The sequence below is a fragment of the Megascapheus bottae genome, chromosome 13 (assembly GCF_031878675.1).
Source record: "Megascapheus bottae isolate mThoBot1 chromosome 13, mThoBot2.hap1, whole genome shotgun sequence".
Classification (NCBI taxonomy): domain Eukaryota; kingdom Metazoa; phylum Chordata; class Mammalia; order Rodentia; family Geomyidae; genus Megascapheus; species Megascapheus bottae.
The window spans coordinates 29,739,629-29,764,680 of NC_143521.1; the positions used below are offsets into that span (position 1 = coordinate 29,739,629).

The 25,052-nt window shown below is 37.6% G+C and overlaps 1 protein-coding gene across 5 annotated transcripts in view; it reads right to left on the reverse strand.

Annotated features, from left to right (window-relative positions):
- Positions 1–25,052, reverse strand: part of Exoc1 (exocyst complex component 1) — a 66,266-nt gene that overhangs the window by 31,234 nt on the left and 9,980 nt on the right. For 3 of the 5 annotated variants that reach the window (XM_090343573.1, XM_090343570.1, XM_090343571.1), the window contains exons 4-10: positions 24,120–24,279; positions 20,102–20,122; positions 18,178–18,365; positions 15,328–15,555; positions 15,003–15,135; positions 12,975–13,084; positions 1,359–1,508 (exon numbers count right to left, since the gene is read on the reverse strand). In XM_090343573.1, coding sequence (XP_090199699.1) covers positions 1,359–1,508; positions 12,975–13,084; positions 15,003–15,135; positions 15,328–15,555; positions 18,178–18,365; positions 20,102–20,122; positions 24,120–24,279 — 990 coding nt within the window. The remainder of the gene's footprint in view (positions 1–1,358; positions 1,509–12,974; positions 13,085–15,002; positions 15,136–15,327; positions 15,556–18,177; positions 18,366–20,101; positions 20,123–24,119; positions 24,280–25,052) is intronic. The other 2 variants (XM_090343574.1, XM_090343572.1) reach the window with 1 other exon arrangement.

A 25,052-nucleotide genomic window follows, 5' to 3' on the forward strand; every position in this document is an offset into this window, starting at 1 on the left:
AAATACTCCACATCTCTGGTCATAAAAGAAATGCAAATCAAAACAACTCTAAGATTCCACCTCACTCCAGTTAGAATGGCCAGGATCAGGAAAACGAATAATAACAGATGCTGGAGGGGATGTGGCCAGGAGGGATCACTACTACACTGTTGGTGGGAGTGCAAACTCATTCAACCACTATGGAAAGCAGTATGGCAGTGCCTCAAAAGGCTAAACATAGAACTCCCCTATGACCCAGCAATTCCACTACTTGACATTTACCCAACCATCCAGAATCTAGGGCATACTAAATCCACTAGCACAACAATGTTCACTGCAGCATTATTCACCATAGCAAAGATATGGAACCAACCCAGATGTCCCTCAGTTGATGAGTGGATCAACAAGATGTGGTATCTGTACACAATGGAATTCTATGCTGCTGTCAGAAAGAATGACATTGCCCCATTTGTTAGGAAAGAGAAAGACTTAGAAAAAATCATATTAAGTGAAGTAAGCCAGACTCAAAGGAACTTAGGCTCAATGGTTTCCCTCATTTGTCATAATTAGTAGAAACCTTGGGCTCTACTAGCATATAGTATGAAACTAATTGAAAGGACCTCCAGGATATTGAAACAAAAGCCATATAACGAATGATTGTTGTCCTTAATGTACTATGTTATCCCTCATCTCCTTTGCTGTCCCTTGGGTATCTCATATTGTTATAGTATCTCACTTTGTTATCTGATATATTGAATTTATTTGTATTTGGTTATCTGAAACTTGATAGGGAAGGGGGGAAAACCAATATGGGGAGTGGGTGGTGGGTGGGGGGAGGGTAATGGGTACCAAGACATGTGAAAGGGTATCAATGTATGTGAATTAATGCACCTTCTATTTGGCAAATATCATGTAACCCTTTTATTAATTACAATAAAAATATAAAAAAAAATTAAAAAAAAACTATTTTCTTCTTGGCTAAGAACAAACATCACTATTTTGGCTAAGAATGCATACCACTATTTCAAACTATGTGTATGCTGGTTCTGGGGCTTGAACTGAGGGCCTGGGTACTGTCCCTAAGCTTTATGCTGAAAGCTAGCACTGTACCAATTGAGACACAGCTCCATTTCTGGCATTGTGCTCAAGACTTACATTGTACTATTTGAGTACAGCTCCACTCCGGCTTTTTGGTGGTTAAATGGAGATAAGAGACTTACTAGCTCTCCTGCCCAGGCTGGCTTTGAATTGTAATCCTCAGATTTCTGCCTCCTGAGTATCTAGGGTTATAGGCATGAACATCCAGTGCCTGGCAACAATCTCTTAATTCTAAAAGATTATGCACTCTATTCAGGGAGTAAGTTAAATTAAATACATACCTTTGTTAGTCCCTCATATTTTCCATAATCTGTACTCTTTAGCCACTCCATCAGCTTGGCATACCGGAGCAAGTCTCTATGAAATGGATGATGATTGGGTAAGGTAAGTTCAACAGAATGTTGAGCAAGAGTTGAACTCTGATCATGACCCTAGAGTAAAACAATTAAATATATGATTGACAGTGCAAAGAAACATTGTTACATTAGAAAGTTCTGAATAATAGTCAGATGTGGCCAAGCAAAACTAATAGAACACAGAAAAATAAAACAGTACTTACTGTCTACTTTTGTCATCCTCTATGTATCAACTGAACACCACCGTTATAACATAATCATAGTCACGCACGAATGGCATTATAATAAGTCTACTCATTCTACCTTTTAGGGAGTTGAGAATAACACCATAGTATTTGACAATTTATTAAGCAAATAAACAATACAGACTGCTCTAAAATCTCTAAATAGGGAAGTTATTCAATAACAGACAAAAATGCATAGGAATTTAGAACTAGGAAGGACTATAAATGACTATATTCTTGGGGGCTTTCCAGGAAAATCCCTAGTAACCGTGTAATTTAAATTTTTTCATTAAGGTGATTTGTTAGATAGGTAACTACACATACGTATTTTTAAACCTTGACAAGACTTTTATGTAAATTAAGTTTAAAAACAGCCTTAGTCAGAGCATGTATCTCAATACCTGCTTTGAAAAATACAGGCCTGGTAGATTATATAATCTATATCTATTTCTGGAGAAAAGAAACTAAATCTCTAGGGATTATGTGATTTTCTCAGGTCACATAAAAAGAAAGCTAGAATTGAAACATTGTTCAATAGTCTCACTTCTGTTGTCTTTTATAAACATGTCAAAAAAAGCATTCAAACGAGACTTAAAAACTGCAAGTGCTAATAGATACATCTATATACCTATCAATTGATAATCCTCATGACTCTCTTGAACAACTTAGTTCTCCTCTGTTACTTAGTCAGCATTTGTCATGGAACTTGAAGGTAGTGTCCAAGAAATGAAGAGTTAAATGATTAAGTTTTAAAATCATATTTATCCAATCTGGTTTGCTTAGACAGTCAAAAGATTATTTGTTGGCAACTATATCAAAGGAACAAACTATATTAAAGGAACTATACTTGTTAATTCTGGAGTCTAGCTAATTAATTTCCTGGCAAAGTTATATAAGGCTATTGTAAATGTATAAATACTAGTTGATATGCAATAGTTTAGTAAACACTCTGAGCTTGAAAAGCTTAAATTTGTTTAAAAGACATATCTGTCATCTAAAGGTGAAGTTAGTGATGAACATACAAAATAAAAATTTATTAGTTATGACTTTTTAAATAAAGATTACTTGAAATAGAATATTCCAAAAGAAAAAATCCTAATCTACAAGAAGGAGTTTGCTAGTGACATTGCCAATACCTTTAAGTAAGGTGGAGGTATAAACTGTAAGACATTCTAACCACTAAAGCATTCCTCATTACTGAGTCTTTTCTTTGTTACTGTTTTTTTAAGTCAGCCTAAGGGACGGTTAAGGTAAGATTATTGCCCCGATTTAATTACTTATTTTAAAATTTTAATTTACTGTAAGGGTGATGTACAGAATATTTCAGCTATATAAAGAAGGTAATGAGTACATTTCTGGTCAAACACTGTTATCTTCTCCCTTCTTTTCTCCCACTTTCCCTCCCATCATTCCCCTCCACCAAATTATAAAGTTAATTTCCAATACTGTGTCTTGTAAATATTGTGTTGCCTTGGTTCAGCCTTTGTCCTCTGCCTCACCACTTTGTTACTTTGTTATTTCCCTCCTTTTCTCAAATCAGATAAATGTATATACAAGACACAGGGTACCAGAATAGAAAACAATGACAACAGAGGATAAACCAAAGGGGGTAAAAAAAAACAAAAGAAAAAAAGTAACTTCACCCAGTACTTTAAAAAACCAAACGAAACCAAACCAAACCAAAATAAACCTCTAGTTTCCATATCTTGGAGTTCATTTTGATCAGCATCTTTTAATATGGTCATATGTACATAGCTATTGAGCTATTGTGAATTCTGCTAGGACTACTTAGACAAATACTAATTATGACAAATGAGGGAAACCATGGAGTCTATGTTTCTTGGGATTTGGTTTATTTCACTTAATATGATTTATTTCCAAGTTTTCCTATTTCCTTATGAATGGGTTGATGACATTTTTTCTGATTGAAGCGTAATGAAAATAAAGTGGAACTACGGCTCAAAGTGGCAGAGCACTACCTTTGAGCAAAGGAGTTCAGGGACAGTACCCAGATCCTGAGTTCAAGCACCAAGACCAACAAAAGGTAGGGCGGGAAAGAGAGAAAGAAGGAAAAGAAAAGAGAGAAAGAAGGGAGAAAGGGAGGGAAGGGGGGTTGGAAGATGGTGCCGAGACAACAGGGACCCAGCCTACTTTTCTCCCACAAAAAGAGAGAATCAGGAAATCCCACGAGCCAACTACCTTAAGAAATCCACAACAACAAATTCAAGAAGCAACGGGGAAGCACATAAACTGGAAAAGAAATCCAGATAAATCTTATATCCAATGTTCTCAAAGAATCGAAACACGTGGACCCCTCCCACACTCCTCATAGCCGGCTCAAGCTGTGAAAGCCATGGCGGAGGTCACCGGGCCTGGGAAGCCCAGACTCCACTAACGCCAGCAAGTGGCGGAATCCAGACGCAGGAATCTGCACAGACTGGTCGTGGACAGCACAGACGGCGGCAGAGACCAGAGGGGAAGCAAACAACCCTCCAACACCGTGAAGCAGCTCACATATAACCCCATCAGTAAGTAGCCCAGCGGGTTTCCCCCAAACCATCGGGAAAGCAGAGCTGGTGGCGAGCTACAGAACTTAACCCAGACCCCTCCACCCCTCCCAAGAAAGACTAGCAAGTGCAGGGGGGCAAGGAATTCAGAATCCTGGCCCTTCCACAACAGACCCCTCCCCCAGGACATTGACTGGAGACTGACAGGCAGGCAGGTGCTAAGACCTAGCACCCCACCAAAGGGGGCAGAGGTGTCCCTGCTCCCACCTGCCCAACAGCCCCCTCTCCCGGGCCACTGAAAGTGGAGACTGAGGGGCGCTGACACCCTGCCTTCCAACAGGGGGTGGGGGTGGCGGGAGTCTGGGAGCCAGCATCTGACTAACCCAAACCTAAACAAGGTGCCCTCCTGCTGGAAGTCTCCAGCAAGACTGCACCAAGGGACCCCACACAGAGTCACAGACAGACTCTCTGCCAAAGCAGCTGAAACACAGCAGGGAACTGAAGGGCAGACCAACAGGGGCCCAGCTTGACCCCTGAGAGCCAGAAAGGCACGGCTCCACCCTCAGAGCCCATATCCAGGGGCAGGAAAACTAGCCATCTGCCGGCCTAGCTGAGACTGAAGTGCATATCTCCATCCTACAGCCCACTGTGGGGCCACTGGTTGGTGTGAGAACTAGCCATGCAGCAGCACACAGCCTCCGAGAACAGGCCAAACACCTGTAAAAGCTACAAACTCTGACCTAGTCAGCAGCGGAACCAATTTGGCTGAGACCACAAGTATACACAGATTCCCAGATCCACCAGTCTCAAACCAAGTAAAGACTACCACCTACTGACCACAGAGCGAACCTACAACAACAGTCATTGATGCCTCGGAAAGCACAATGACGTAGTAGGACATATATAAATAATCAAATTCCCACAAAAAACCCAAAAAGAAACAAGAGCGAGGGGACGAGAGAGATGTCACCATCCCAAGAAATGACACCTGAAGAGACAAGAAATATGACTATTCAAGGAGATGATTGTGGATATTACTAAAGAAATTAAAGCAGAATTACAAAAACAATTCCAGGAACATAAGCAGGAAATTACCAAAGAGTTCCTCGAATTCAAAAGAGAAATGGAAGCAAAGATTAATACCCTCTCAGCAGACATGAGCAGCTCAGTGTCCACAATTCAAGCAAAAATGGATGCATTAACCAACAGATTGACTGAGATGGAGAATAGGACATCAGGAACAGAAGATAGAACGCAAGAGCTGGAACAGAGAATCATCAGTCTGTAGAAATCAGTCAGAATTCACCAAAGAGAACTCCAGGACCTGGCAGACGCAGCTAAGAAATCCAATCTTTGTAAAATAGGGATCGATGAGGGGGCTAAGTTCCAGGACAAAGGAATGCAAACCTTATTTGCCAAAATCATAGAGAACTTCCCCAACCTCAAAAGGGAAAATACATTATTGAAGGTATCAGGACTCCAAACAGGCAAGATCCTAGAAGGAATGCGTCTAGACACATCATAGTAAAGACACTAGACCCGAATACCAAGGAATTAATCTTAAATGCTGCAAAAACAAAGAAAGAGCTCTACTACAACGGGAAAAAAAAAATAGAATAACAGCAGACCTCTCCATGCAAACCCTAAAAGCAAGAAAAGCTTGGGAAAACATCATTCATGTCCTGAAGACCAACAACTGCCAACCCAGACTAATATATCCAGCGAAACTAGCATTTATATTTGAGGGAGAAACAAGAATATTTCACTCCAAAGAGAAGCTATATAAATACATGCACACTAAACCAGCATTACAAAAAATATTAATTAATCGAGAACAAATTGCAGAACATCAAGAACCCCCCATCAAGAAGCAATTACCTATAATTCACTAAACACAAAAGGGGAAAAGAGAGAGAGAAAGAAACTTAGAAGAAAAAATAAATGACAATGGACACTGACCACTTCTCCATAATTTCCCTAAATGTGAATGGGTTGAACAATCCAATCAAAAGACACAGAGCAGCAGACTGGATGAAGAAACACCACCCATCCGTATGTTGCCTCCAAGAGACCCACCTCACTGCCAAAGACAGAAAAAAATTCCAAGTGAAAGGATGGAAACGAATTTTCCACTCCAATGCACCATGAAAAAACGCAGGAGCAGCAATCTTAACCTCCGACAAAATTAACTTCTCAGTAAAATCAGTACATAAATATATAGTTGTCCACTAAATATTAGTAAAGGGTACAATCCATACCCACAATATTACAGTTATAAACATTTACTCCCCCAACATGGGAGCACCCAAACACGTCAAACAAACTCTCTTAGAATTACAGAATAAGATAGACTTAAACAAAATCATAGTGGGAGACCTTAAGACACCACTCGCAACAAAAGTTAAGCAAAGACACCATCGACTTAAACGACGCCATAGCCCAGCTGGGCTTAACAGATATACACAGAGTCTTCCACCCAACAGCAAAACTTTATACATTTTTCTCAGCAGCACATGGAACTTACTCCAAAATAGATCATATAATAGTTCATAAAGAAAACTTAAGCAGACACAAGAGGACTGATATAATCCCATACATTCTATCTCACCACAGTGGAGTCAGACTAGTTCTGAACAATGCGGTAAAAGTCAAAAAACATTCAAACACTTGGAAGCTGAACAACACGCTTCTGAATAACTCTTGGGTTACAGATCAGATCAGAAAAGAAATTCAAAACTTCCTTGAATATAATGACAATCAAGAAACATCACAAAGGAACTTAAGGGACACAGCAAAGGCAGTTCTAAGGGGCAAATTTATCACACTAGGAGCCCATATTAAAAAGACAGAAGAAGAGCATGTAAATAACCTAAATAGAAACTGAAACACCTAGATGACCAAGAAAAAGTTAATTCTAAAACAACTAGGAGGACAGAAATAACAAAAATAAAATCAGAAATATCAGAGATTGAAATAAGATCTACTATACACAAAATTAATAAATCAAAAAGTTGGTTCTTTGAGTCAACAAAATAGACAGACCCCTAGCAAGATTAACCAAAAAAAGGAGAGGAGAGACACAAATAAACAAGATTAGAGACCCCACGGGAACAATCACAACTAATATCCAAGAAATTCAGTCCATAACGCATAAGTACTACCAGGGCCTATATTCAAAGAAACAAGAAAATCTAGTAGAAATGGATGATTTCTTAAATATAGGCTACCCACACTGAACCAAGAAAAGGTAAACAAGTTGAACAAACCAATCTCTTACAATGAGACTGTGGAAGCAATCAGGGAAATGCCAACCAAAAAGAGCCCAGGTTCAGATGGTTTCATTGTGGAATTCTACAAGACGTTCAAAGATGAAGTAACACCTATACTCTTGAAACTCTTCCGAGAAATAGAAACAGAAGGAGAAATACCGAACTCATTTTATGAAGCTAATATTATACTCATCCCCAAACCAGGGAAAGATCCAACAAGAAAACAAAACTACAGACCGATCTTTTTAATGAACACAGACGCAAAACTCAATGAAATACTAGCCAACAGAATCCAGAAACAAATTTAAAAAATTATACACGACGATCAAGTAGGCTTCATCCCACAGTTGCAAGGCTGGTTTAACATTCACAAATCAATCAATGTAATACATCACATCAATAGAACTAAGGATAAGAATCATATGATAATTTCTCTGAACACGAAGAAGCCATTTGACAAAATACAACATCCATTCATGTTGAAAGTACTAGAAAAAATAGGAATAAGAGGTACACTCCTCAAAATAATTAAATCCATATATGACAAACTTACAGCCAGTATTATGCTAAATGGTGAAAGACTGGAACCATTTACCTTAAAATCAGGAACTCAACAGGGATGCCCACTCTCTCCACTTCTCTTCAATATAGTGCTGGAACCCTTAGCCAGAGCAATAAGGCAAGAAAAGGACATCAAAGGGATCCACATATGGAAAGAAGAAATTAAACTATCCCTATCTGCAGATGACATGATCCTCTACCTGAGTGACCCAACAAGCTCCACTCCCAAACTCCTAGAATTAATAAACTACTTTAGCAAAGTGGCAGGATACAAAATTAACCTTCAGAAGTCAGTAACCTTCTTGTACACCAACAATACACAAACAGAAGGCCAAATCAAGAAAATGATCCAATTTGCAATAGCCCCCAAAAGAATAAAATACTTAGGAATTAATTTAACCAAAGATGTAAAGGAATTATTTAATTAAAACTATAAAGGCCTAATGAAAGAAATTAAAGAGGAAATTAGAAAATGGAAAGACATCCCATGCTCATGGCTACGGAGAACCAACATAGTGAAAATGGCTATACTGCTAAAATTGATATAAAATTCAATGCAATTCCCATCAAAATCCCAAAGACATTCTTTACTGAAACAAAAGATACAATGCAAAGGTTCATATGGTACAAGAAAAGACCTAGAATAGCCAAAACAATTCCAGACAAAAAGAGCAATGCTGGTGGTATTTCAATACCAGATTTCAAACTCTACTATAGAGCCATAATAACAAAAACCTCATGGTATTGGCACAAAAATAGACCAGATCAATAGAAGATCAATGGAACAGAACAGAAGATCCAGAAATAGAACTATATACCTATAGTCAACTTGTATTTGACAAATGATCCAAAGATATACAGTGGAACAAACACAGTCTATTCAATTATTGGTACTGGCAAAACTGGGCAGCCATATGCAGAAATCTAAAAATTGACCCTAGCCTTTTGCCATGTGCAAGCATTAACTCAAAATGGATCAAAGACCTCAATATCAGACCTGAAACCTTGAAATTGTTATAGAGTTGGAGAGACACTGGAATTCATAGGCACAGGTAAAAACTTCCTGAACAGAATCCCAGGGTCACAACAGATTGGAGAGACTCAATAAATGGGACTACCTAAAAATAAAAAGTTTCTACACAGATAAAAGCATAGTCGCAAAAGTAGAGAGACAGCCAAACAACTGGGAAAAGATATTTACCAATAATACATCAGACAGATGCTTAATATCCACTATCTACAGGGAACTCAAGAAACTAATCCCCCCACAAACCCAACAAACCAATCACTAAATGAGCAAGGTAACTACAGAGAGACTTATCAAAAGAAGTGGTTAAAATGGCAGAAAAACTTAAGAGAAAATGTTCATCATCCACAGTCATAAAGGAAATGCAAATAAAAACAACCCTAAGATACCACCTTACCCCAACAAGAATTTTCAAGATTTTGAACTCAGACAAAGACAGTTACTGGTGGGGTTGTGGAGAAAAAGGAACCCAACTACACTGCTGGTGGGATTGTAAACTAGTTCAGCCACTCTGGAAAGCAGTGTGGAGGTTTCTTAAAGAACTGAAAATTGACCTTCCCTACGATCCCACCATACCACTTCTGGGCATCTATTCCTGAACATCATAACCCAAAATATGATAAGGACACCTGCTCAGCTATGTTTATCTCTGCATTATTTACAATACCCAGGCGATGGAAACAATCCAGATGCCCTATTGCAGATGAATGGATACAGAAAATGTGGCATACATATATATATATATACACACACACAATCGAATCCTACATAGCCAACAGACAAGACAAAATAATGGCATTTGCAGGGAAGTGGATGAATCTAGAGCGAATCATGTTGAGTGAGACAAGCCAAGACCAAAGGAACAAAAGGTGCATGGTATCCTTAATATGTGGCTATTAGATCCAAACAGTACAAGAGTGAGGACTCAATATTTGCATACCCAATGCTATGGACATGGTATTAGAAATATAAACATAACTACATAGACATAAAAACCTATGACTCTATAGACATAATATATTATTTCATAAATTAATATGTATCTATGATATACAAACCCTTAGCCTAATTTTGATTATGTTCTAAAAACTAAGTGCCAGTGATTGTATATAGATTCCCTTCTTGAATGCTTGTATGTTAAACATGTCATTTGAAATATGATGTAAAAATCAATGTTAATAAATTCTTTAAATTCTAAAAAGAAATAAGAAGGATCTATCATACAGAATTAAACATAAAGAGGATAAGATTAACGTTTAGTATCCGCATATATATAAATATCCAATGAAACCCCTAACTTCATACAATTAATATATGCCAATAAAGAACCTGAAAAAAAGAAATAGTGAAAGCAGATGACAGGTTTTATATATTGAAAATTTAGTGACTACAAAAGAGATATGAGAGCATGACACATTAACCCAATTTTTCTGGCTAGTCCCTAAACTAGGAATAGAAATTTCCATATATTCTCCAACTGTTTTCATAGGTGATTTAACAAAATTCACACACACACACACACACACACACACACACACACACACACACTTGGAAAATCCTCTTAGGACTTCAGCATATCACAAGTTGGGACATTTTGTTTTTAAAAAAAGCATCATTCACATAGAACAGCACATATTAGATTTTTAGGAATGGGAAGCATTCATTTAAAGCCAATTAGTTAAAAAGACACACAAGCAAAATAGCAACTACATGTCAAGGAAGAGTTAAGGATACAAAACTAGTTTATTAACTAGCATCTCCAACACTATCTCTTAATGTTAACAGCACTACCAACAGTGCTATTTTTAAAAACTAAGGGATTGTGAAGAATCATAAGTGACTGAAAAAAGATGCAAAGATGTGTTTGCTATGTAATCGACTTTTAAATTTGCTTTCCTTATTTTAAAAACTATTTTTATTGTAAGGGTGATATACTTAGGGGTTACAGAACACTTCTTTTTGAGCCATTTTACCTCTTTCCTCATTTTCTCCCCGGTTTTGCCCTTCTGCCTCGCTCCCTTACAAGCTGTATAGTTCATTTCCAATATAGTGTCTAGTATAAAGTATCATTGCTGAATTATTTCACCCTTTGTCATGTTTCTGGTCTGAAGGGGTCTGCTGTGATTTCCCCCTTACATGTAAGCTCAGTTAGGTGGTTCTCCTTTCTGTCCCCACAGCTCTTCCCTCACCTTTACCTCTTCTGAGAACATTTGTCTCCCTACCCTAGATTGTGAGGTACAGGAAGGCAGGACCAGACTCTCATTTATCCCAAGTCAATTGCATTTCAACTGCCTGATAAACAATTACCACATTCATGAAGAAGAAATTGAGGAAGGGAAAGAATAAAAAAGAGAAAGGCAAGCAGAATGAAAATGCCTTTTTAGACCAAATAGGACATCTAAAGATAGTTACAAATATAGTTAATGAATAGCTTAAATCAGAATGTTAGGTTAAGTTGTAAGCTGTAAAGATTCTGCTGTTAAGTTCAGCAAACTTTATAGGGGAAAAAAAAAAATCAGAGAAGCTCGAGCCAAATCTGATGTACTCACAGGAACCGAAAGAAAGTACGACCTGTTATAGAGTTGAAGGAGGGCCTGAGTAAACTAATTGGAAATAAAATATATAAAGAGAATTGTTTTAGAATACTGCAAAGTGAAAATAAAGCAAGAATCCAGTGTTTCAGACAGTATTACTTGAAGAATACAATTTCTCTTTTGTTTCCCACACAAATAGCCCACATACAATAGAAGGAATAAAAGAGACAAAAACATAAGAAATGTAACTTATTATAGTAAATATTAAAATGCCATTAAAATGGCCTTTTATTGAAATTACTCTAAGGTATATGTATGTGTGTGTGCGTGTGCGTGTGTGTGTGTGTGCTGACCCTGCTTCAACTCAGAGCCTGAACACTCACTGTCCCTTAGCTTTCTTGCTCATAGATGGCATTCAACCACTTGAGACATAGCTCTACTTCTGGCTTTTTTGGTGGTTAATTAGAGATAAGAGTCTCGTGATTTTCCAGACTCTGAACCATAATCTTCAGATCTCAGCCTGAGTGGCTTCGCCTAGCTTCTAAGGTACTTTTTTCCTTTTTTTTTTTTTGAGCCACTTGAGCCACAGCACCATTTCAGCTTTTTCTATGTATATGGTACCAAGGAATCAAACCCAGAGTACTCTACCACTAGACCAAACTCCTGGTCTACTCTTTTTTTTGAATTTTTTTTTAGGGGGAGGACAGTTCTGGATCTTGAACTCAGGGCCTGGGCACTGTCCTTGGGCTTTCTCAAGGCTAGCACTCCACCATCTGAGCTACTTCTGGCTTTCTCTGTGTAAGTATAACAAAGGAATTGAACCCACAGTTTCATGCATGCTAGGCAAGTACTCTACCACAAGGCCACATTCCTGGCCCTAAGGTACTCTTAAAGTTACTAATATATTGTTATCATATTCTTAAACTATAACACCTCTTTTCATACAAATATACTGGCAAATTGTACATGTGAAGATTATAAATGAATGCCTGTCATCGTCCTGAAAGTATATTAAACAGGCAAGTAATACACAGAGACTACAAAATATTTAAAATATGCAATCCAGTTCCAGTTCTTACATCAAAATACTGAAAAACAAAACAAGACCAACAGTCAACATATACCAAGTTCAGACTTATAAAAATATCTAAATGGTCTATGCAATCAACAAATATTTTTATAGCTATTTCATTTCTAGAATCAGGTGGTTTCGGCTGAAAGGAACTAGACTCTCAGCAGCTGAAGCCCACACTACCTCTGTGGGTAAATATGCATGTATTTCAAAATCATAAAACCAAATACATGTTTAAAAGAATATATTACAATCCTAGTTGAGCACATTACATTTTTATGGGAATTTATGGTTAAGGTAATATACAAATAAGAAACATGCTGGTTTTGACAATAAATTAAAATTACCTGCTGAACAAAAACATTGTTGAGGTGACTGGCCAGTCTCCGAGCAAAATGCTCGCGCAAATCACTGAAACGCTGCTGTTGCTGCTTCACTGACAGCAGCATGTCATGTCCTGAAAGCAGAATGGCATTTCTTGAAGGATTTAATAAAGAAAAAAAAAAAAAACAAAAAAAAGATTCCCTCAGTGATTGTGTGTGTGTGTGTGTGTGTGTGTGTGTGTGTGTGTGTGTGTGTTTTATTTTTTTGCCAATCCTGGCACTTGAACTCAGGGCCTGAGCACTGTCTTTGGGATTTGTTTTCTCAAGACTAGTGGTCTGCCACTTGAACCACAGCACCACTTCCAGCTTTTTTCTATGTATGTGGTACTGAGGAATCGAATCTAAGTCTTTGTGTATTCTAGACAAGCACTCTACCACTGTGCCAAACTCCAGGGCCCTCCCTCAGTGTTTAGTGTTGCCTTCCCCTCTCCATTTCTAAACTCAGTCTTGTGCATACTAGGTAAACACACTAAAATACTGAGCTACTCCTGACGAATACACTCTTAACATGTATTCATCTGCTTTATAAAATGTAAGCAAGAGGAAAACCAGATTACATCAGCATCACCTAGCATTTGTAGGAAAAGTGGATTCTAGGACCCCAGCCCTAGACTCACTGAATCCAGGGAAGGGATCTGGTAATCTGGTTGTGTGTTTTTTTATTTGTTGTTGTTTGGGTTGGTTGTGGGACTTGAACTCTGGGCCTAGGTGCTGTCCCTGAGCTCTTCAGCTCAAGACTGCCGCCCTAACCCTTGAGCCACAGCCCCAGTTCCCATCTGGTGGTTAATTGGAGATAAGCGTCTCAGGATAGGCTGACTTTGAACTGTGATCCTCAGATCTCAGCCTCCTGAGTAGCTAGGAATACAGGCATGAGCCAACACGCCCAGCTTGGTAATCTGTTTTAAAAATGTACACTAAGCTTAAGAATCTCAGCCTACATGAACATACTTTTTGGCTTAACCAAAGAATTGACTTTATGCTAGGTTTTGCTGAAGAACGATCATGATAAGAGGCGTCTGTGTTGATATATGCCTGTAATCTCAGCTGAGGTGAGAGAACTGAAAGTCTGGGGTTAGCCTGGGCTACCTAGCAAATTCTGGGTAAATAGGTGGTATGTAATAGAACCTTGTCTTTAAGTAAATACAACACGGTCATGAAGTTAGCTAGAATCATTGGTGGTCAATCAGAAGAGATTGAAAAAATTCTTATTATCAATAGAAATGTGTTGACAAATAAGTGAGACTTGTTTGCATAGCTAATATTGCAACCCTAATCCATTTGACCCATGCTGTTTCTTTTAAGAAACCTTTACATCTTGGGCTCTCCTAGCAGAGATTTACAAATCTAGATACATAAGGCCATATAGTGTGACGCTAAATGAAATGACCTCCAGCATATAGAAACAAAAGCCATGCAGTGAGTGATTGTTGTCCTTAATGTACTATGTTATCTCTCATCTCTTTTGCTGTCCCTTGGCTATCTCATATTGTTACAGTATTTCACCTGGTGATCTGATATATTGTATATATGCGTATTTGGTTATTTGAAATCGGATAGGGAAGGGGGGAAAACAAGATGAGGGGTGGGGGTGGTGGAAGGGAAATGGGGAACAAGACATGAGAAAGGGTATCAATGTATGTGAAGTAATGCACCCTCTATCTGGTGAATATAATGTAACCCTTCTATTAATTACATTAAAAATTATATGAAAGGGGCCGGGAGTTTGGCCTAGTGGTTAAAGTGCTTGCCTAGCATGCATGAAGACCTGGGTTCGATTCCTCGGTACCACATACATAGAAAAAAGCCGGAAGTGGTGCTGAGGCTCAAGTGGTAGAGCTCTAGCCTTGAGAAAGTCCAAGGACAGTGCTCAGGCCCTGAGCTCAAGCCCAGGACTGGCAAAAAAGAAAAAAAAAAATTATATGAAAAAAAAATCTTTACATCAAGTTACAGTCTTAAATCTTGGTTAAGTATGATGAACTCCAAAGAGCATACCTGGCCGGAGAGCGACATTCATGCACTGCAAAAGGGCATCCGCAGCATTGGTGCAGGCCTCAATGCCTCGGGAAGAGGCAAGATCTCCTTCCTGAAGGGCCTTTATATGACCTTTGGCCAAGTCCATGTGGTTCTGGAATACACATCACTCACATATAGAATTTTTGGAAATATATAGGCTAGATGTTACTTAATCCTACCACTGTGTCTGTGGAATTATTTTAGATCTTGATTTTATAAGGAAATTAGAAAACATCTACAATAAAATTTTATACACAATCACTAATTATTCTTGCTTTTATTAGTAATTTATAAAAATACTTACCACAAGGAACTCAATCTCAGACAAGAGTTTCACATTATTAGTGTTACTAAGATGAATTAAGTGGTTGCTTTCAGAGATCTGATCCATTTGTTCTTTTACACTTTGGAGCATTTCTTCATAACTGCTCAGCTTTAATTCAATCTGGTCTACTTCCTTTAGGGCCTCATCCAGCAATTTCATCAAGATGTTTACTTGTTTTTCGGAGGCCATGATTGACTGAATATTGGCCTATATAGTCAAAGACAAAAATAAAATTTCACATTGTTCAAATGTATAAAAGAAGATAGGTATGTTGACAAAATCTCTGAAAATACAGTAAAAATGGATATTTATCTACATCTACTTTAGTTTGTGTTTCACATTATTTGTGTTGCACAGTATTTCATGGAGGCATACTTGCCTCTATGTAAAAGTTAGGGACCATTTATGATATATAAACCCTTAGCCTAATTTTGACTATGTTCTAAAAACTAAGTACCAGTGATTGTATACAGAGAGTCCCTTCTTGAACATCTGTTTGGTAAACATGTCATTTGAAATATGATGTAAAAATCAATGTTAATACATTCTTTAATAATATATATATATATATATATATAAGAAAGGGGAAAAATTTAAAAATTTAAAAAAATTTAAAAAAGAAGTTAGGGACCTGCCGGAGCCAGCCGGCAGCAAACCAGGGTTCGCAGACTGGGATTCCTGAAATAGGGGGCAGGGACTAGGAAAAAATAGAAGAGAGACAAACAGATGGGGTTCAGGAGGACTACAGCCCAAGTCAGCAGCCCAAGAAGGCTGTGAGCTCAAGACTGCCGCCTAAGACTGTAGCGCAGTTTATTTCAAGTTCTGACCTTAAATACTCATCTTAGAACTAGGGAACTGCCAGAGGCTACATTCATACAAAATAGTAATCAAGTCACAAATAGGATAAATGAGAAGCGGTTAACATTGCCCAAAGTCATCTTGATAAGAAGTGACTGACACTGCTTAAAGTTATCATGATAAGAACTACTTCCTTGTGTATACTACAGTCGGTCCCCAACAGGGACCATACCTCAGTATTCTATATGTCCACAGATTGCATAAGTAACTGTATCATCAAAAAGACATGATGGGCGTGGCGGCTCACGCTTGTAATTTCTACCTACTCAAGAGGCTAAGATCTGAGGATCGCAGTTCAAAGCCAGCCTGGGCACTAAAGTCCATGAGACTCATTTCCAATTAACCATTAGAAAAGCAGAACTGGCACTGTGGCTCAGGAGGTGGAGTAGTAGCCTTAAGCTGAAGAGCTCAGTGACAGTGCCTAGGCCCAGAGTTCAAGCCACACAAGATACACACAGACAGACAGACAGACAGACAGACAGACAGACAGACAGACAGACAGACAGGCAGACACACAGACACACACACACACACACACACACACACACGTGCAAAAAAGACATGGTCTAGATGCCGGGAGTTCTTGCCTAGCATGTACAAAGACCCAGGTTCACTTCCTTGGTACCACATACATAGAAAAACCTGGAAGTGGTGCTATGGCTCAAGCGGTGGAGCTCTAGCCTTGAGAAAGCCCAAGAACAATACTCAGGCCTTGAGTTCTAGCTCCAGGACTGGAAAAATAAATAAATAAAAATAAAAAATAAAAAAAGGTAGCTCCTTCTATCACCCTTTCTATTCTTCATTTTAATCTATGATCTTTTTTCCTCACACAAAGCAGTTATGACTGCCATCCTCTGATTACTGTTTTCTAAAAGTTCTATGTATTGATTTTAAATTCTCTGGAATAAGGATGCTGCCAAATCTTTTATTGAGCTGCAAAGTAATGTGATGACTTAGAACATATATGCAATATTAATCAGAAAAGAGCATATAGATTGCTAAGGTGAGTAACATGGGTATAATGAAAAATCTGGACATGGATTTAAGAATATCATTGTAGTCTGATGCTGCGATTCACAGATGATGTTTCTACACTGTTCTCTAGTGGAACCTCTGTTGACATCTCTGTAGTAACAGAATTGCATCTGAATCTTTCCAGGACGTTTTCTACTTTAACATCTTGAAATCTCTTCTAAACTGCATCTCTGATAAGCATGTAAGCCTTTAGGCTTGTATTACTCGTGCAATCTTTCTGGTTCTGGTAAGACTCCAGAACATCAGTACCTTTCATGTGTAAACTCTCAAGGTCTTTCTTGAGGAGGTTATAAAAATCCATCTTTTCTTAAAAACAAAATAAAAAAATTGCAAGTGGTATGTTTAGATTATTCTCATGTAAGTACCCTTGCACGTTTAGATTAGATTTATATTTTATTTTTTATTTTTATTTTTGCCAGCCCTGGGTCTTGAAGTCGGGACCTGAGCAACTGTCCTTGGGCTTTCCTCAAGGCTAGCACTCTACCACTTAAGCCACAGCACCACTTCTGGCTTTTTTCTATGTATATGATACTGAGGATTGAACCTGGGTCTTCGTGCAATGATAGGAAGCACTGTAACAGTAGGCCAAACTCCCAGCTCCTGTATTTGCTGTATTTTTAACCAGTAAAATTGTATTCTTTGGTACTAACAGATGGGGGAAATCAACCCCAAAGACAGTCTGTTTTGTTACCCTTTCTCTTCCGTCATATCAAAGGTATTCCACATGCTAGACCCATAGCCAACTGCTTTCACTAGCCTAATGGGAATGGCTTTATCTTTTGAACAGTGTGAAGGATTGATAGCAGTTGTTAATACGCTTATGTATAAGAGGGTAACAATACTAAAAAGGCCAAAGTGCCGACACAGCAAAATATGAACATCAGCCTTGAGAGTCTGCTAAATATCACACATTCACAGATGACAAGGAATTCTTACCCCATCTAGCACCTGCAGCTCTCGGGATAACTTTTCTGCAAAGGCCTCAGCATTAGAGATTGCATATTCACAGCCTTCCATCATTATCTCAATATCCTGCTCTTCTCTGGCATTTAATTCTTGGTACTCGTCCACTGATTCTTCATCCCCACCTGTCACGCTCTGATTCTCTCCACTTGGAACAGATTCTTAAAGAAGGTAAAATTCAAAATAAAATAGTCAAGAAGTGAGAAGGACTATAACATGGAAATTACAAGCCAAGTAAGATGAGTTATAAGCAGAGGTCCTATTTAGTGGCTGAAAAATAGGAAGCATGATTCAAAACATTAAAAACTTTGGAACTTTATTTTTATAAAGAGCCATGTATGTTAATGAAAAGCATGCAGTCTAATACACTAAGTGTTAAAGTAGGATTTAGTTAGTTTCTCTAAACAAGCTAAAATATAGAAACAAAAACATAAGAAAATGAACCTAATCTTTTTGTCCTACCTGAGAAGGCAGTTGCTCTAACATAAGAATGACTATGAATTCAGAACACTTGAGAGAAATTTCCTTTCCTTCATTCTTCAGGTACCATTTTTTTCTTTCATTATTTTTTTTCCATTTTTGTTACACTTTTTTCTTCCAAATAACTTTTAATTGAAATGACAAATGTAGCTATGATACATAACTTATTTTTTATGATACATAACTTATTCTGACCTTAAGTATTAACTAAGATATAAAACAAATTTAAAATTAAAATATTAGCTGAACCTTTTTGATAAAAATAAATTCGCATGCATAGATAAAATACCTAGCAAAGAGCTAGGAAGTTTCCCTATTAACTCTAATATAAAAATGTGTGGTTTGAAATTACAAAAACATTAAGTGATATTGATGTTTCATAGTAAATGACCAAGTAACTCTCAGTTCATTCTTTGGAAATATACACTAACATGTGAGCACATTTTATAAGAAAGCGGAAGTAAAATAAAATATTTTTTAAGAGGATATTTTCCAACTGCAAACAAAGTTACCCATTTTCTAGACTTAATGGGATTATTTAAATAAAATTAAAAAAAAAACTCAAGAGCTGGGTATGATGGCTCATGCCAGTAATTCTAGCTACTCAGGAGGCTGAGATCTGAGGATCAAGGTTCATAGCTAGTCCCAGCACAAAAAAGACCTGAGACTCTTATTTCCAATTAACCTAGAAAACGGGAACTGGGGCTTGGCTCAAGGGTGGGGTGGTAGCCACGAGCTAAAGAGCTCAAGGACAATGCCCAGGCCCAGGAGCAGGGAGGGACAGTGCCCAAGCCAAGGTCAAGCCCTATAACCTCCCCAAAAAACAAAAAAACAAAACCTCAGCACTTTAAGTATGTATTCATTTTTATGAATATTTACTTTTAATACAACTTGAAATACACTCATTTATCCCAGAACAAAATGTGGCTAATTCAAAGTAATAAAGGATTTACTCTGAAGGAGAATAATAAGGTAAATGGAGAAAAAAAATGAAGAGGATTAAAATTTTTTGTTCCAAATACATATAGATTTCAATATGTAAATTTGCCTTTGTAAATCTGTGTCCTTTGATGCTATTTTATTTGGTTGTGGAAATGGTAAACTGTTAAGTGTGTCTGATTATTGGCCACTAGAGGGCACAGACTGCCCTAACCAATCTGCGCAGCTTCTTACATAGTAAACATGTCAAATAAACAAGTATTTTAAGCGATCATAACTGCTTTGTAGAAGAATTTTATCACTCTTCAAACAATCCTCCTGAAGCCAATAATACATACTATCATGTACTTTATTACTATATGGATTTTGTAATAAATTTATCCTTCTATGTAATGTCATAAAATATACAACCAATGGTACATAACAATGGCAAGTAATAAAAACATGGAATAGAATAAGAAGAAAAGGTGTTACGCACCTTCTGTAACTTTAGGCAGTTCTGGAGAGTAAAAAGGTATGAAAAAGCAGAGGAAAGTAAGTAAAGAATATTAGCAGCGTAGAACAGAACACAGGTTTAAAAATTTTAAAAACTATCCATATCTCATTTGAATGTCACGTTAAAGTACGGTTCCAGAGACACCATCAAAATTAACAACAAAAGGGGAAAGATTCCTAAGAACTAAGGTTTCCAGGATTCATTTTTCTTATTTCATTTTCTAATAGTGACCAAAAGTATATGTATCTTTTCTATTTTCTCTTAGTCTTTTAAGAAATAGTATTGACAAGTCCTTGAAGTAGGAAACAAGATCATTTCCTGCTTATTATTTTTAGGTTAATTGTGACTCATGCATTTAGTGTGGTTATTTTCACTCAAAGCCCAAAGCTTTACCCAGACACTCCCTTACAAAGAATTAGTCACAAAATACTGTGGGGAAGGTCCAAGATTTGACAGCAGTTCAAGCAAGCATAGAAGGATTCCAAAGATGATCTAATAAAGGACTGGCTGCAAGTAAAAGAATGAAAATGAAAAAGAAAAAGACAAACAAAAACTTTACTTCAATCATAAATTAATATATTTCTGTTTTGAAAACTTGATTCTGCTGGAAAAACTCCACTTAGTGAACTTGAACATTCAATTATCAAGAATAAAAACTACAGAGGCTACTGGTTGCAGTGGCTCATGCCTGTAATCCTAGCTACTCAGGAGGCTGAGATCTTAGGATCACGGTTCAAAGCCAGCCCAGGCACAAAAGGACCTGAGAATCTTATCTTCAATTAACCTCTAGAAAATATAAAATGGGACTTGGCTCAAGGATAGAGTGGTAGCCTTGAGCTGAAGAGTTCAGGGACAGAGTCCAGGCCGAGTTTAAGCCCGATGACCCACCAAAAAAACTACAGAAGTTACTGGGGACAGCACTACAATAAGAACAGTTGTAACTGACTTGGAAGATAATTTAGTTCTCCAAAGGAGACAGTAATTACATTCTAACATCATCCAAAAACTAGAGTCATTTACTTTTCTTCAAAAAAGGAGTGAATAAATTTTTAAAAAGGGAGTAATAGCTATGATTTCAAAGACTATTAAAACAAGTCTTTAGACATTAATAAAGCTATTCCCTCAACATTAAACCAAAGCAACTGCTATTGATCTACAGAAAATGATTTTCAAAATGAGATCCATAAGGATGTTCTCAGGATGTTTTTTTTTTTTTGGCCAGTCCTAAGGCTTGAACTCAGGGCCTGAGCACTCTCCTTGGGCTTTCTCACAGCTAGAGGCTCTACCTCTTGAGCCTCAGCACCATTTCCGGCTTTTTCTATGTATGTGGTACTGAGGAATCGAATCTGGGTCTTCATGCATGCTAGGCAAGCACTCTACCCCTAGCCCAAACTCCTGCCCTCAGGATTCTTTAAATTAATTTCACTTAATGTTTATAAACATGAAAAACTGTTTACATTTTTACTTTTTGCTCTTAAAAGTTAGATAAGTTATAAAACTTAGACATCATACTCAAAAGCAGCAATGTTCTTCTCATTGCTTTTATTTAATAATACTTATTCATAAGGTAGATCAGGTAGAATATGTATTTTTTCCTCTGACTGTCCTAATGAATACATTGGTCTGAAATACACATTGAACAATAAATAACATATTGGAAATGCATGATATTTGAAAACAAGACAGTAAGGTTGTCAATGAATCAATTACTGAATGTTCTTTTCTGAAAATAGTTAAAAAAGATATTTGAAGCAAATTAATACACAATTGAAGGCAGAAAAAATTATTGTAAATTTCTGGAAGTTCATTTTCTCAACACAATTGCTAAGACACTGGGGACTAATATTGTGAGACAGCAACTACGGGAGCCCATTCCTACCCAATTACCTAGTTACTCCTCTGGGGTATCATAGGCGTCTGACAGGTATGACTTACTTGTGCTTCTTCTAAGCATTAAGACTAAACCAAAAATAATCTCACTAGTTAAGTGCTGTAACGAATATAACAGGCAAAGTGGAAATGGTACATGGTCGAACAGAAAAAGGAGCACAGCACAGATGAGGGTAAGAAAGCAAAGAAATTAATAGTTTGCTTCAAGCTAGGAAATTAGCAATATCAGAAGTTTCAACAATTCTGAAAAAACAGAAGCTTCTCTCTCTCTCTCAGTGTGTGTGTGTGTGTGTGTGTGTGTGTGTGTGTGTGTTTACTGGAGTTTAAACTTAGGGCCTTCTGCTTGCTACTGGCATTCTACCATTTCAGCCGCACCTCCAATGCTACATTTTGCTGGTCATTTTGGAGACATATAGACTCCAAACTTTTCTACCCCAGGCTGGCCTTCACTTACGCCTTGGCAATATGACTCAAGGCTGTCATCCCAGCTACTTGGGAAGTGGAGATTTGGGGATCATGATTTGAGGATAGTCCAGACAACAAAAAGTTTGTAAGACTCCATCTTAATCAATGGTTACATTTGGTGGTATGTGCCTGCTACCCCAACTATGGGAACTGCTCAAGGGCTGGATGTAGTAGTATATACCTAGTGGCAGAGGAAGACAGATGAAGGATTAACACAGCTCCTCTACCTAGAAAGTAACATAAGGAAAAATGGCAGGAAGCTCAAATGATAAAGCACCTACTTACCTTGCATGGGCGAACCCTGAGCTCAATCCCCAATACTGCCAAAGAGAGAGAGAGAGATGGGGGGAAGGAGAGAAGGAAAGAAAGAGAAGGAAAGAGAAAGGAAAAGAAGGAAGAAGGAAAGGGAAAGAAAGAAAGGGAAAGGGAAAGCAAGCAAGCAAGTAAGCAAGCAAGCAAGCCAGGTGGTGGCTCACACCTGTAATTCTAGCTACTCAGGAGGCTGAGATCTGAGCTGAGGATCTCGGCTCAAAACCAGCCCAGGCACTAAAGTCATGAGACCTGTATGTCCAATTAACCACTAGGCACCAACCAAACTGGCACTGTGTCTCCCGAGGTACCCTTGAGCTAAAGAGCTCAGGGACAGTGCCCAGGCCGAGTTCAAGCCCCAAGACCGGAAAAAAAATAAAAGAAAGAAAAGGAGGGACGGGAGGGAGGGAAAAAGGGTTATAATGTTTGTCTTCATGGGAGAAATTTTAAAATACAAAATTTCATGGTACACTTCCTATAATTAACAGCAGTTTTTGTCTTGTAACACAAAGTATATCATAGTAATATTCTTGAAGATCAATTGCTCAAAAATTTCCCAATTAAGTGCTTAAGGATTTTATATTGATAATAGAAAATATGAGTACTATACAACTGGCAATGTTCTCATCACACTTATATATTGAGAAGTTTAATCCTCACCTTATGAAGTTAATACTATTATCTCTGGTTCTGACATGAAACAAGCTGAAACACAGCAACTAAGTAACTATTTGAGGCTATAATTTTGGTAAAGCCAAAAATGTAAACCCATAGTAGTCTGACTCCAGAGTTGTGTTTTTAAGATACTTATAACCTGTATAAAAATATTGCTATAAGGACAGTCATCTTAGAGCTGTTTAAAATAAGACTGATAAATTCATTTAACTAAATGATTTATGGTATTTAGATGAACAAATTATGAATTATGGTATATTGTTAAATGAATATATGTACAATGGGATACTATGAAGCTATTAAAATAATATTGAAATAAATATAATAATGTGAAAAATGTTCATAATACATTATATGAAAAAGTATGTTAGAAAACGTAAACTTATTTTTTAAATATATTTAAATATGCACAGAAAAAAAGCCTAAAGCAAACTACCAAAATGTGATGTTTTATTTCTCAGGGGTAGGTTTATATATGACTTTTATTTTATTTAACATCATCAGTATCCTATAATATATAAAGCATTTCTGCAATATAAAAATTTAAATTCTCTTATGATGTACAGTAACTCGATATTCTACTTACTTTGAGTAATGTCAAATCATATATTCATTTAAAAGATGCACTTGATTTTACATATATCTTTTTACTTAATTTTACCTTCCAAAAGTTGTGAGCTAACATTGATGAAATCGATTTTCTTGCGGAGATAACGCTGATTCAGTTTCCAAATGCATGAGATAAATGCATTCTTTTCAGCAGTGCTGCTGGCAACCCACTTATACACTTTTTCAAAATGTAAATCAAACTCAGGATTTTCCTACATAAAAACAAACAAAAGATACCATGATTATTAGTGCAAAATCTTTATTAAAATTGGGTGTCAGTAGCTCAAGCTTATAATCCTAGCTACTCAGTAGGCTGAAATCTGAGGATTTCAGTTCAAAGTTAGCCTGGCAGGAAAACCCATGAGACTCCATTTATTTATTTGAGCCATGGGGCTTGAACTCTGGACCAAGGCACTGAAAGCCCATGAGACTCCATTTATTTATTTATTTATTTACTTACTTACTTTGTGAGCCCTGGGGCTTGAACTCTGGACCAAGGCACTGTCCCTGAGCTCTTCAGATCAAAGCTACCACCCTACCCCTGGACCTGGGCATTGTCCCAGAGCTCCTCAGCTCAAGGATACAGCCCTATTCCTTGAGCTGCAGCCCCACCTCCTGTTTTCTAGTGGTTAATTGGAGATAAGAGTCTCACAGACTTTAGTAACTAGGACTGACTAGTTAGGATTACAGGAGTGAGCCATGGCGCCCCAGTCCCATGAGACTTGTATTTTCAATTAACTACCAAAAGTCTGCTAGTGGAAGTGTGGCTCAAGTGGTAGAGAGCAAGCATTTCGAATAAAAGCTCAGGGACAGTGACCAAGCCCTGAGTTCAAGGCCCTGCACCAACACACACTTAAATAAATCTTTATTTTAAAAAAAGAAGAGGCCAGCAGTTTGGCTTAATGGTAGAGTGCTTGCCTAACATGCATAAAGACACAGATTCAATTCCTTGGTACCATATACATAGAAAAAAGCTGGAAATGGT